Raw genomic sequence first — 13,808 nt, forward strand, 5'->3', positions numbered from 1 at the left:
CACTTTTAATTCTTTTTTTAGTAAAATAAATATATTTTCCAGGTGTGTCAGTTTCAATTGTTCAAGAGTAGATTCAGGATTTGACTATATAATCTACTATGATGCAAATTTCAACATATTTCAAAATCAGGAATAAACAATTTCTTTGAAATGTTCTTATTTTCTACTATATACACATTTGGAGAAATATTTTTTTATAATAATATTTTCGATTGGTTTTAAAGACTTACACAAAGTGGATACATTAGATAAATAATAATATTAATAATAATAAATTAAATGAAAAATAAATAAACAAAAGCGTTTTATAAAAACATATATTTAAAAAATATATATATATTAATCAAAATAAAAACAATGATTTTACCTGAAATAAATGTTTACAAACATTATAAATAATAAAACACGCACCCACACACATCTTACAACAAATTGAAAATGATTAATAAAACTTTTAATACATTTAATAAAAATCTAAAAATTTACATAAACAACATAAGCAAAACATAAGTTGTGAAACGACACAGATACAATAACTACAGAAAGCCTCACTAGGAAAGCATACACTAGGAAAGCCTCTTCATACATGGATTTACTGTAAATATTTAGTTTTTTTTTATTCTAATAAAGAGATTTAATAAGTGAGCTTAATTCAATTTCAGAGTGGGGATAGGATAAAATACCACTAGCAAAGTTATGCTTTATGAATGAAGAATTTGACAAATTAAAATAAAAAAATTAACAATAGGCCTATACTTCAAGGGTCAATTTGTATTATCATTATGGTAAAACAGTATGTTTTTTTTTAAACTGAAAGAGTGTGACATTTGCCAAATCATATGTGAGAAGGTTAGTCTATTGATTGGATATAGTGAAAAAAACAAACAAACAAAAAAACAGATACTTTGTAAACTAATACAAATATTGACACATTTTACAGCTTTCGCAGTCGTACTATTTCTTTATGGGCATTTCAAGCGGAACTCCTCGCAGCGCGCGCTCTATCCAAACCTCAAACACGGACTCTTTTGATTCGGTTCACGGAAGTCGCTCATCATCACAGTCTGTTTAGCGTTCACGAAACCGGATTAGGACATTGGGTTATATATGTGCTGTTAATTTCGACAGTCCACCAGAATGCGGTTGGCGTGTTGGCTGGTGTTCGCGGGCTGTTGCTCTCTCACTGCGGGGATAGAGCCGATCAGCACCAGCATCGCAGTCGGGATGGCCGCCGCGCTCACCGGGTTTCTGGCCAGTTACCAGAACGTGCTCTATTACTTCCACGAGTGCTGCAGACCGGAGTGGATCTCGTTCAACAAAACAGGTTTGAACCATGAACTGTAAAAAAATAAAATAAAAAATAAAATAGGTTTGAACGGAAGGTTTTGTCATATTTGTAGTAGGAGGCTATTGGACGCTGTATGGATACGTATGATTCAAGTGTTGCAATGTTGGTCATCATATGATATCCTATAAAGCCACATTTCCCTTATATTAAAATGAATTAAATCCACATTTAACTTTATTTACATTAATCAATTCTCTACACTTGAATACCAGACAGCTAGGACATGTAGAAAGTATTAATGAATACAGCCTCTTCTCTTGTATGAACTTCTCTATGCTACTTCCTGATTGCTTTTTAAACCAGCATAAAAATGCAAAGCACCGGACACCAGCACTATCATAAATAATTATGCATCATCTGGTGCATATTACAATATATAGTCATGTAACTTTAGTCTACTGTTATTATTATAGCACCAATTCTTGTATTGGTGCTGATGGCGTTATATTTGTTCCCAATCAATTTGAATGCGATTCATATTAATGACTGATGATGTAAGACGCTTTGGATAAATGTAGTGATGTTAATGTAGTGATAATATGATTCGCCCCAAACTAATTTATGTAACTAATTAGACTGACTTTCATAGTTTTATTTATCTGCACGTAGCCTGAGTTCATTTTATTTAACTTGACACTTCTAAAGTGCAATTCACCCAATCCTCGTCTGCATATATCATTATAATATGAGCATCGGCATGTATATGGTGGTTGGCAAGTTTTTAATCAACATGCACTATTGAACTGAACGCTGCGCGCATGCGTCATTCGTCGCGCACAATCGTCGTCACTTTTCCTCAAGTAGGAAGTGCGGTCTGTGAGTGATTTGGAGCCTTCGTTTTGTTTTGTTTCGTTTCTCCGTTTCCCATTCAAAGCATCGATGTTTTATGTAGTAAAATGAAAGCTCGGCCATGGACATTTTTACTGCACTGCATCTTGGTCTCAGGACTGATCGTGGAGGCCATAGAGCCCGTATCCACATCACTGCTGGTGGGAACAGGAGCTGCAATGCTGGGCAGGAAAATATATCGCTATTTATATGAAACGTGTGATGAGAACTGGGTCGACTTTAATGCAACAGGTGAAAATGTGATCACAATGTATACTATAGTTGGATTTGATCATCCACTGATCATGCATTTGTGCATTATGTCCCGTAAAAGTACCAAAATGCCACTTCATGCTTCTTTCTAACGTTTTATATTGGTTTATTTGATAATAATGATTAAAAAAAAATAAGCCAGACTGTGTTTATTTTTAAATGATCATTGTAAAGAAAGAAACTTGTCTTATTACAGGGTTTGTTTGTGCCTAAAGTGCTTGAATTTGACTCTTTTTTTTTAAATTTAAGTCCTGGAAAACCCATTTATGTAGTGCTTGAATTATTAAAAGACTATAATGAAATTAGAGTTACGTTTTTGTCAGTGAAACAACATTTCACTCAAAATTAACACAACAGCATGTCTGATATAGATATAAAGACATTCTCATGACTGTGAACATGATATTGCTCCTATAAATAAATATCTAAGTATATGATACAGCTTTCATTCTTCAGGTCCTTCATATTCATGGGGGAAAATCATTTTGAATAAGGAAAGCGATATCTTTGTCATTGTACCCTTTTAATGATTCATGTTGCCACAGTCATTGCATACTTTATGTTTACCATTTTGTTTTATTAGTATGTTTTTATTTATCTGTTAACCTTTCTTAGAATTTGAAAAATGAAGATATTGTTTGATTTTAGTCCAAAAAAAAATTAGTGCTTGGAAGTCCTGGGATTTCATTTTAGTGTCTGTACGAACCAGTGATTTCTTTCAGAATCTTTGATTCAAGATCAATGAAACTTGTTTTGTTGTCTGATACATGCATTTATTTATTTATTTGAAGTGCAGCTGTTCTGTATAAAGCATGTGGTTGCTGTAAATGTGTCCTCTCGTCCTCAGGACTGAAGTATGACCTTGACACCAAGCTGTACGGGCAGCACGTTGCAGCTCAGGTCATCCTGAAAGCCGTCACAGGCTTCATGAAGAATGAAAACCCGAAGAAACCTCTGGTTCTGTCCCTCCACGGCTGGACCGGGACTGGGAAGAACTTTGTGAGCCAGCTGATAGCAGAAAATATATACGAGAAAGGGATGTCGAGCAGTTTTGTTCATCTGTTTACAGCAACGGCACACTTTCCTCATGAGGTTCACATAAACACATACAAGGTAATGTGTTTTATATATATATATATATATATATATATATATGTAAATACATGGAAATTACTATGTATTTCACTGCAACAGCAATCAAATGTTTTAAAGTCAAATCTGTACAAAATGGATGTTTGCAATTGTTCAGAACCAGTTACAGGACTGGGTAAAGGGGAACGTTTCCATCTGCCCACGGTCCATGTTCATCTTTGATGAAATGGATAAAATGCATCCCGGGCTGATCGATAGTATAAAGCCTTACCTGGACTTCTACGAAAATCTGAACGGAGTATCGTACAGAAAGGCCATCTTCATTTTCCTCAGGTCAGTGTTATTTTGTGTAAACAGAAAATTTAAACCTGTAAAAATGAATGTTATATATATATATATATGAACTGTTCTCTATCAATTTTAAGCAAAAAAACTGTATTCAACATTGATAATAATAAGAACTATTATGAATAATTGAGCAGCAATAATAATTGAGCAAATCATCGTATTAGAATGGTTTTTGAAGGATCATGTGAATTTTACAATATATTCAAATAGAATCTGTGAAATATAACTTTTTTAAAAAAATATATATTGTAATATATATTTTCATAAAATAAAAGCAACCTTGGTGAGCAGAAGAGACTTTGAATTTTTTTTTTTTTTAATTATTATTATTCTAAACTTTTGCCTGGTGTGTATTTGCTCTGAAATGCAGGCATTTTTATTTATCAGAGGACCCTTTTACACCCAGTTGTTTTTTGTCTTTATAGTAACGCCGGCGGTGAGAATATCGTTCAGGTGGCTCTGGATTTCTGGAGGGACGGGAGAGAGCGAGAGGAGATACAGCTGAAAGATCTAGAGACGGCACTGACACTGTCCGTCTTCAACAACAGAAACAGTACGTCACATGCCTCTTATCTTTCTCACATCTGCTAAAACATGGAGCCAAAAATTCTCACAATCCGACCGTTATGCATTAAACTGAGTGCATTAAACTGAGTGCACAAGTAATTTTGTTTATTCGTTTCACTGTAGTTTGGTGATGATTTGCACTATAATAAAGATTTCACAACAAATGTATCATTATATCCATTATATTTTTTGAATGTTAGCTTTCATCCAGTGTGAAATGTAGCTGTTTGTGAATGAAAAGTTTGAAAGTACACAAAAAATGTAGTTGTTTTTAAATATTAACCGCAGGGATGGAAATTACTGTTACGGTTAAATTACTGTTATTTCAAAATCTACCAGCCACTCAATGTTTTTACCAGCCACTTTCTTGTTTTTAACCGACAATGTGTAACTGCATGTGAATATTAATACTACAAGATCTACAATACTTAACCAGTTTATTTAATCTTAAGTCTCAGTGAAATACTGACATTTTCTCTTTATCTCTTATACACACACAAACCATGAACTGATATACATTTCGTTAAATTAGTAGGGCAGATTAAACAAAAAATGGAAAATGTATTAAACGTGTAGAATACTTTCCAAGCCATAGCATTATAAATTCAGATAGAGTGATGTATAAAAAAATAAAACATAAGATTATCTTTTAAAATCGATTGAACACAGAGCAGTTTTTCCTATGAGTGAGACTGGAAAACCCGTAGTGGATGAAAGCGGAGTGATTACAGAACGCTTAGAGTGCAGAGAGGAATGTGCTTTGGCTCCAGTCCTGGCTTTGCGTCCGCGCCGTTAGGAGCTCAAAATGGACATTCACTCTAGATAAGAGGATATTTTAACTAATTTGCGGTAAAACTAGTCGATCACGAGTGGCTCAACTGGTGGATCTATAGATAAGCTCATCTTTCAGGCATTTTACCGACGGCTTGACACTTTAGCGTGAGAAATCGGGGGTGCGGCGTGAGCAGAGTAGACCAATCACAACAGAGTCAGCCATCTGACCAATCAGAGCAGAGTAGACCAATCACAACAGACTGGGCCATCTGACCAATCAGAGCAGAGTAGACCAATCACAACAGACTGATCCATCTGCCCAATCAGAGCAGAGGAGACCAATCACAACAGACTGAGCCATCTGACCAATCAGAGCAGAGGAGACCAATCACAACAGACTGGGCCATCTGACCAATCAGAGCAGAGTAGACCAATCACAACAGACTGGGCCATCTGACCAATCAGAGCAGAGTAGACCAATCACAACAGACTGATCCATCTGCCCAATCAGAGCAGAGGAGACCAATCACAACAGACTGGGCCATCTGACCAATCAGAGCAGAGTAGACCAATCACAACAAACTGATCCATCTGACCAATCAGAGCAGAGTAGACCAATCACAACAGACTGGGCCATCTGACCAATCAGAGCAGAGTAGACCAATCACAACAGACTGATCCATCTGCCCAATCAGAGCAGAGGAGACCAATCACAACAGACTGAGCCATCTGACCAATCAGAGCAGAGGAGACCAATCACATCAGACTGGGCCATCTGACCAGTCAGAGCAGAGTAGACCAATCACAACAGACTGGGCCATCTGACCAATCAGAGCAGAGGAGACCAATCACAACAGACTGGGCCATCTGACCAATCAGAGCAGAGTAGACCAATCACAACAGACTGGGCCATCTGACCAATCAGAGCAGAGGAGACCAATCACAACAGACTGATCCATCTGACCAATCAGAGCAGAGGAGACCAATCACATCAGACTGAGCCATCTGACCAATCAGAGCAGAGTAGACCAATCACAACAGACTGATCCATCTGACCAGTCAGAGCAGAGTAGACCAATCACAACAGACTGGGCCATCTGACCAATCAGAGCAGAGGAGACCAATCACAACAGACTGGACAAAATCAGGAAACTTTAAAATAGCATAATAAAGGCACTGTAAACATTTACATTTTTCTTCTCTCCATCCACAGGTGGTTTCTGGCACACGAGTTTAATCGATAAGAACCTGGTGGATTTCTTCGTGCCGTTCCTACCTCTAGAGTACAAGCACATCGTTCAATGCGGTTTGTCCGAGATGGTCTCCAAGGGTCACGTCCCGGAAAAAGAAGTGGTTGAGATGATGGCCCACGACCTGAACTACTTCCCTAAAGAGGAGCGCGTCTTCTCCATGCAGGGCTGCAAGGTCATCCCCAGCAGGCTGGACTTCTATGTTTGAACGAGAGGGAACAAAGAAACACTCAAAAACAGCAAACTGGTTATCGTCTGCGTGCTTTTTTCACAGAAATCCCTTCTGTTATTCTGCAATAGAAAGAACTGGAGCAGAATTGCTCCTCAGACATTACAGCTTTACGTGATGCCATGCTCTCGAAAGACTGAGATGTTTTTTATTTAATCACAAGTGTTTATACACCAATGGACTGTTTTATTGATGCCGCATCAGCTGGGTGTTTCTGTTAAAGATGAAGTAGCAGAGGAAGCTTTTTTTTAAAGACTTTGCAAACACTGGGTATTGGTGATTTTATATGTTGATCTGTATTAATTTTTATCATGAGAGAGAGAGAAAAAACTATTTGCCTTTATCTTGAAATATCACATTTATTAATGCCTTTTTACAAGAAAAACGATGTGTTGGGCTGTTTTTTGGATAAAGAAGATAATTAGCTAGAAGACAATTGTAGCTTAACCTGGATCTCATTTTGATCTTTAAAAACATGATCATTTCTTTACATCACTGTCAGGATTCAGATTTGTGTTGTCGATTTTAAGTTGCAATTTCACAACTACTGTAGTGCAACTGGTTCCTCTACAAGGTTTTGTTGAGTAAATCACAGTGTTATGGTCACTCGTCATTATTTGATGATCTGGTTTGAACATAATTTCACATTTGGAACGTTTATGAAAATAATTTTTGAGATGCATCAAGATAAAATGAAAAGAAAAAAATACTTGAAAGATTCTACATACTGATTTTGATAAAGCTTTATGACCAAAACAGATTCAATTGGTCTTGAGAATTTTATTTTTGTACACATTGGCAAGTTAATTTCTTTTTTTTTTTTAATTGAGCCGCTCAGTGGTCCATGAACTGAATAGGGTTTAAAATCCTTAGTCACAGACATTGCTGGAAACAATTACATTTTCACTTCAAATTCTACCCAATGTAATACTTCAATGCAGGTAATCTTAATGATTTTCCATTGCTAAAAATCACAATTTCAAAATTCCTTGGTATTTGTCCAATTGACAGGGTTTCCACAATCTGATGTGTAATTATTATGTTGGTTTTCTAGTAATTCTGAGTCCCACATAATGTAACTCCACCAAGCTTGTTAGTGAAAGGACCTAAGTTCAATAGGAATATTTTTCCTAGCACACTTATTTAGAGTATCTCCACCAAAACTCTACACAGTTCTTCTGGCTGATCATGGTGTTATTTTTCTATTAAATTTAGAATGGTCAATTATAAATCCTAAAATACCCGAGATTTATTTTAAATTGATTCAAATTTCAACGGTCAAAACTCACACACTCATGCACAAGGCCTCAAGAATACATTTCATTATCTTAAATGAGTCTGTAAATGATTAATTTGTGGTGTAATGTTTATGGCATCAGAAGGATCTAAATGGCAGGCGAGAATGCCACGTAAATACAGGTGTATTAATGTCTGATAACGTCACAGTATCTGCTCTCTTAAAGGGATAGTTTACCCAAAAAGGATTACTCGCCCTCATGTCACTCCAAACCCGTAAGACTTTCATTCATCTTCGGAACAAAAATGATTATCTTTTTGATGAAATATGAGATTTCTATCCTATCATTGACAGCTACACGTTCTACCATTTTGATACTTCAAAAAGTTCATAAAGAGGTTGTAAAACTAATCCACGGATTGGTCGAATTTTGCTGTAGAGTTTCTATGATGAAAAGATTGAATTCAGGCTTTTATTCACATGTAAACATTCATCAACTCACACATCAGTTGCGGTAAACAGAAGCGCAAGCATGTTACGCAACACACTTGAGCTTCAGCAAGAACCAATGAGGTTAATTCTCGTGTTGAGCTTCTGTTTATCTGTGAATAAAAGCTCAAATTCAGTCTGTTTATCATATAAAACGATCAAGTCTCTTCAGAATATTTGGACTACACCACTGAATTCATATGTATTAGTTTTATGTTTTTTTTTTTTATAAACTTTTTAGAACCGTCAAAGTGGCGAATGTCGATGGCGGGACAGAAAGCTTTCAGATTTCACTGAAAAGATCTTCATTTGTGTTCCGAAGATGAACGAATTTAGGTCTTCGGGTCTTTAAGTCTTACAGGTTTGGAACGACATGAGGGTGAATAATTAATTAATGTGTGAACTATCCCTTTAATGCAGAATGACTCATTAAAAAATAATAAATGCAAAGAGAAACAGCTGAAAATTTTATTTGAAAATAAACAGCACTTTATTTCTGATCCACATGTTTTTGTGAGCATTGGGTCCAGATGAGAAGACGAAACTCCATCAAGTGTCTGCATCCGGTCTTGTGATTTCAACACTTCCAGTACACTGACACCGACAACATTATCCCACGAAGAGCCGTCCCCGGCTGTACTCGAGAGGCACAGTTCCATATTAAACGCTTCAGGTTTCCATCATACGAGCAACACGGCATTAATGCAGCCATCGTTTTCTGGGTTATTCGTCACCTGGGCATATTTACCTGAAACACATAATCACATTTCATTTTTCACTCTGAAACACACTTTCAAGTATTGCATAGACGAAAAAATGAAGAGCCAATTAGACTACTGACCCCAGATGACCTTCCCGCCCTGCGTGACCAATCCCAGCTCACTGACGTTGACCTCAATGACTGTTCCCTTGGTGATGACGCCCAGCGTGGTGTACAGCGTAGAGGAGGGGTTCTTCTTCACCCCCAGGATGGGCAAACAGAACGTGGCCTTCAGCTCAGGATGAGTGACGTGTGCCTTCTTAAACCTCAGTCCCTGTAGACATTAATATACATAGATATTTATGTGTGTGTGTCTAAATGTATGTGTATATTATGTATGCCAAGTTGTTTATTAATTTTAACTTAAGGGACCTTGTAAAGTGTTGACAAATACGTACAAATATCATACATTTGTTGCATTTAGTGTGTAATAAGGCTTCTATTATATAAAATATAAAAATATGTATATTTGACCTTCTATTATCACAACTCACTCGAGATATTATTTTTATCCATATTGCCCAGCCCAAGAGTGCATATGTGATGTTTTACCATAGGTCTGATGAAGCGCTCATATTTGGGTGGTTTGCGCGTGAAACCGTCTCCCACGAAACAGACTTTGGTCACCATTCTCTTCCAGGCCTTTTTCTGTCTCTTTCCTGTGCGGATGACTTTCAGAACCTCAGTTTCACCCTGGGCTCGGACCTTCGGTAAAGGAACTTCCCACTTTCCCTAAAGAAACACATCAAACAAACACTAGGCTTAGTAAGGACACAAGACAAGGTGAAGTAGCGGTTTTACTTCCATGATATAACATACTTCTAAGCAAAACAGGATATTAAATTTAACAAAAATTAAATAAATAACGGGACTTGAATTAATCAACAGATAACTGACTGGATTGGGGGAATTTCATGTTTATTTTAGTCAATATTTTTTCTTGCACATTCCTTTGAACATTATCAAAAGATTAATTGTTTCATATATTTGGTCAAAGTTGGTTATTATCATTAAAGAGTAACTAAACACTAAACCAACTTTTTTTAGTTAATGATCTGTAAGAATGGATCTTTATTAATGCCAGTCATTGATTGGAGTAACTTTTTTGACAGTTTATAAAGTGTTTTATTTCTACAATATATGGTGTAAAAACGTCTTAGTGCTGCCCTCTTCAGGTTGGACGGTGGCTACTGCAGTTGAATTGGATGTTCCGCACTTCGTGACGTACGCAGGTTTCAGCTCACCACGCGAGCTACGCCCATGGCAGTATAAAAACCAGCTTGTGTCGTCAAAACCACTGTAGCGAGTCAGGAATTGGAATTGTGAGTATTGAAAACAATCAGGATAGAGTGTTTTAGCATCTATTTCGTCCTCTCTATCTCCGCTGGGGTCTGCCCACTTTTTCAGCATTTTCAAATATTGCCAGTGGGTGGAGACAGGCTCTGACCAGGGGTTTAGTTACCCTTTAAAGGAGCCATATGCAAGATTGTGGCCAAAACTGGTACTGCAATCACTTTCAAATTACTGTAGAGTGGTGTAGAGCTGGCAACCCGAATGCTGCAACACTACTGACTTCATGATTGGTAGATCGGCGGAGGGTGGCGCATCAAAACACAACATAACAACATCAGTTGAGGGCTGCAACTTCACTTTTTAAATGACAATATCCTGGCTGGACTGCTGTTGTCAGTGATATAAGTATTTGAAACGAACATGATTTCTTATATCATATTAGGAAAAATGTATGATTAATTGAAATAAATTTCTTGTATACAGCTCGTTTAATAAAAACAAAAACTATTAAAATCACTACTGTTAATTTAAATAAAATACAATTTAAATATTAATTTTAGCTAATTTAAAATATGTGCATAAAACTAGTAAAACTAAAATAACAACTTAAAGAACACTGGGTACAACAGGACCGACACTTAAATTCAATAATTGTATCCCATAAAAAAAAATAAAAAAAATTGATCAGCAAAATGACATATTTAAATGTTTTTCATGTGAAAAATAATTTCTTCATGCCTTAAAATAGCTTGAATGTAACTCTACACCCTTGTCTCATTTAGTATACACGGAGTTACGAATATGCAAATTAGTCCAGCCTCCACTAACTTACACCAGCTCGGATTACCTGATCCACTCGCTCAACTTTACTGCAGTAAATGCTGCACAATGGCAAGGTGAAATACTGGTTTAAAGGAGAACTCTGGCGCAAAATGAACCTTTGGTCTAATAACACATATCATATAGAAGATATTTTATAAAGACTTTGTGTATACAGGCAGGAGCCATCTTTGGAAAACAGACTCGACAAGTCAAACCACGAACAGCGATCATCCATTTCAGAAGTTCGCTGAACTTCATACAGTTCAGCTCAGTTGGCACTTTGTTCGTGGTTTGACTTGTCGTGACTGTTTTCTAAGATGGCTCCTGTCTGTATACACGAAGTGAACTGTCTTTATAAAGTATCTTCTTATTAAACGGCCTGTACACTTACAAAGTTCTCAGTGCTTCGTTTTGCATGTATGGACCCTCATTATGTTACTGTGTTAGTGTGGGGCTATTTTGAGCCTTGTTAGCCTTGGTATTAACTAGCGATTTCTTTTTACTTATTATATGTGTATCACACAATCAGCATCCTTATAAACACTTTGAACATCATAGAAAGTCAATGGAGAAAAGCTACGCCCCGCACTTGGCGGGATTGGTTTCATATTGGAAACGGGTGTTTTTAAACCCCGTTATTGATCCTCAGCAATGGTGTTGACTTATGCATTTGCACATGGTTAGTCTTAAAGCATATATATATATATATATATATATATAAATAAACGGACATATAAACAATATTTAATAACATAAATCTGCTGTCTGATTGGATACTCACAGCCTTCTCTTTCCTCTTCTGTTTGATCATATTGGAGAGGACTTTGGCGCGTGATTGGCCCTCTCTGTCCAGCAGGTACGCTGGCACCGCCCCTTCTGGTGTCTTGTCATCATCCTTCTGTTTGCTCTTCCTCTGCTCGTGCATCTTAATGCTGTAATGCAAAACAATATGCAACAGGTCATCAAACCTCCGTGACACTTAGCCTATATCTTAAGCAAAGTGAAGCTGGTGGGAAGTAAAGCTCACGTCTTCTTCATCTGGATCTTCTCAGCGTGTCTTTGTTTGTGGTAGAGCTTGGCTTTGAGGCCGATCATCTTTCTGGCTTTGTGAGAGCGCTCGTGCACCTCACGGCTTTCCTTCTTTCTCTTTCTCTCGTGGTGGTCCAGACGATAGCCATGCCGCTTGCGGTGTAGCTCGATGTGCTCGTTCTGAGGCTGTAGACAAACACAGAAAACTGTTCAACTACATGAATACTTGATTTTGTGTGCACATTTAACTCTTACATTTACACTCATTTGTCCACTTTCCTCCAGCTATATTGAACATACAAGAATTCAGGGAAAATATATCACTCTATGTAATAAGTATTATGTATTACAAATCATTTAAGTGCAACCAAATAGACAGATATAAACACAAAGATAACATGCAAATCAGCTGAGCTCTTCAATACTGTGACTCACAGGGGTTTGTAATAACAATATCAGATGAATCACAAATATTATAAGATTTGCCTACATAGAAATGAGCAAAAGTTCTTGCATAATGCAACTAAGGTACTATGGTATTACCAGAAACAGGAGGAAAAAAGATGGCTAGACATTAGAACAACCTATGGTTTATTGCATATGATATATGGCATACGATATATATACTATATATTGTATGCCATATATCATATGCAATAAACCAGTTGTTATATATATAATCATATATCATAACATCATATCTGAGATATATATATATATATATATATATACACACACACACACACACACACACACACACACACACAGTACTGGTGAAAAGTTATAAAATGAGCATATTAGGATTAAATTGTATTTTAAAATGTATTAAAATACAAAACCATTCATTTAAATTGTAATAATATTTCACAAAATTGTTTGATAAAATAAATGCAGGCTTGATAAGCATAAGAGAAATCTTTAAAAAACATAAAAAATAAAATTATGTAATAGTATGTATGTATACACATCCATGCATACATGCCTACGTGTGTGTAAATAAACACAGTCATAACAAAAAAGAAAACAAGAATTTTAATAACAAAAAACATAGGTTGATCTATAGTGTATATAGAATGTAAGTTAGTTACGTGTATATACATATATTTATAAAATTATTGCGCACAGATTGACTCATACGAAATATAAACACACACACAGCCACATGTCAGCCAGACTCGCACTAAACAGACATTTACACACGACAATGGCTACATTTTTCTTCTTACCATGATGTGATCTGTGGTGTTGAAGTGTTTATAGAGCTGTCAGGTGTTGTTTAATTCGCTGTTTGGTGTCTACCTCTGATATTTTGATGGTTTTATTTAAGACTCGAGTTCGCGATGTTCTTTACTCAGAGTCTGTTCTGTAGAGGAAGCTCGTCAGTAAAAAGCCTCCGGTCACTATCAACAGCAATGTCTGCAGTGCAAACCTTCGTCTGTTTTGAGTATTAACCACCCTTAATATACATT

The 13,808-nt window shown here is 36.5% G+C and overlaps 2 protein-coding genes across 3 annotated transcripts; one reads left to right on the plus strand and one right to left on the minus strand.

Annotated features, from left to right (window-relative positions):
• Window positions 1-826: 826 nt before the first annotated feature.
• Window positions 827-6,975, plus strand: tor1 (torsin family 1). 2 transcript variants are annotated; one of them, XM_039661065.2, is made up of 5 exons: window positions 827-1,324; window positions 3,297-3,562; window positions 3,699-3,874; window positions 4,315-4,442; window positions 6,444-6,975. In XM_039661065.2, the coding sequence occupies exons 1-5, from the start codon at window positions 1,138-1,140 to the stop codon at window positions 6,686-6,688; spliced, it is 1,002 nt and encodes a 333-aa protein (XP_039516999.1). In that variant the 5' UTR covers window positions 827-1,137; the 3' UTR covers window positions 6,689-6,975. The 2 variants fall into 2 exon arrangements, with proteins under 2 accessions (XP_039516999.1, XP_039517000.1); XM_039661066.2 differs by lacking the exon at window positions 827-1,324 and adding an exon at window positions 2,117-2,428.
• Window positions 6,976-8,889: 1,914 nt separating this feature from the next.
• Window positions 8,890-13,726, minus strand: nsa2 (NSA2 ribosome biogenesis homolog (S. cerevisiae)). Its single transcript, XM_039661053.2, has 6 exons — window positions 13,566-13,726; window positions 12,338-12,525; window positions 12,092-12,242; window positions 9,748-9,927; window positions 9,277-9,469; window positions 8,890-9,183 (listed from the first exon to the last, which is right to left on the minus strand). Exons 1-6 carry the CDS (start codon window positions 13,566-13,568, stop codon window positions 9,116-9,118), a joined length of 783 nt encoding a protein of 260 aa, XP_039516987.2. The 5' UTR covers window positions 13,569-13,726; the 3' UTR covers window positions 8,890-9,115.
• Window positions 13,727-13,808: the final 82 nt, after the last annotated feature.

The sequence above is a fragment of the Pimephales promelas genome, chromosome 19 (genome assembly GCF_988280905.1).
Source record: "Pimephales promelas chromosome 19, fPimPro1.hap1.1, whole genome shotgun sequence".
In the NCBI taxonomy this organism is placed as follows: Eukaryota; Metazoa; Chordata; class Actinopteri; order Cypriniformes; family Leuciscidae; genus Pimephales; species Pimephales promelas.

Coding starts and splice junctions, on each gene's coding strand:
- tor1 (XM_039661065.2), top strand. CDS start 1,138: ATGCGGTTGGCGTGTTGGCTGGTGTTCGCGGGCTGTTGCTCTCTCACT. Junction 1,325..3,296: donor GATCTCGTTCAACAAAACAG/GTTTGAACCATG, acceptor TCTCGTCCTCAG/GACTGAAGTATGACCTTGAC. Junction 4,443..6,443: donor CGTCTTCAACAACAGAAACA/GTACGTCACATG, acceptor CTCCATCCACAG/GTGGTTTCTGGCACACGAGT.
- nsa2 (XM_039661053.2), bottom strand. Junction 12,243..12,337: donor AAGATCCAGATGAAGAAGAC/GTGAGCTTTACT, acceptor TTTGCATTACAG/CATTAAGATGCACGAGCAGA. Junction 9,184..9,276: donor GGGCGGGAAGGTCATCTGGG/GTCAGTAGTCTA, acceptor TATGTGTTTCAG/GTAAATATGCCCAGGTGACG.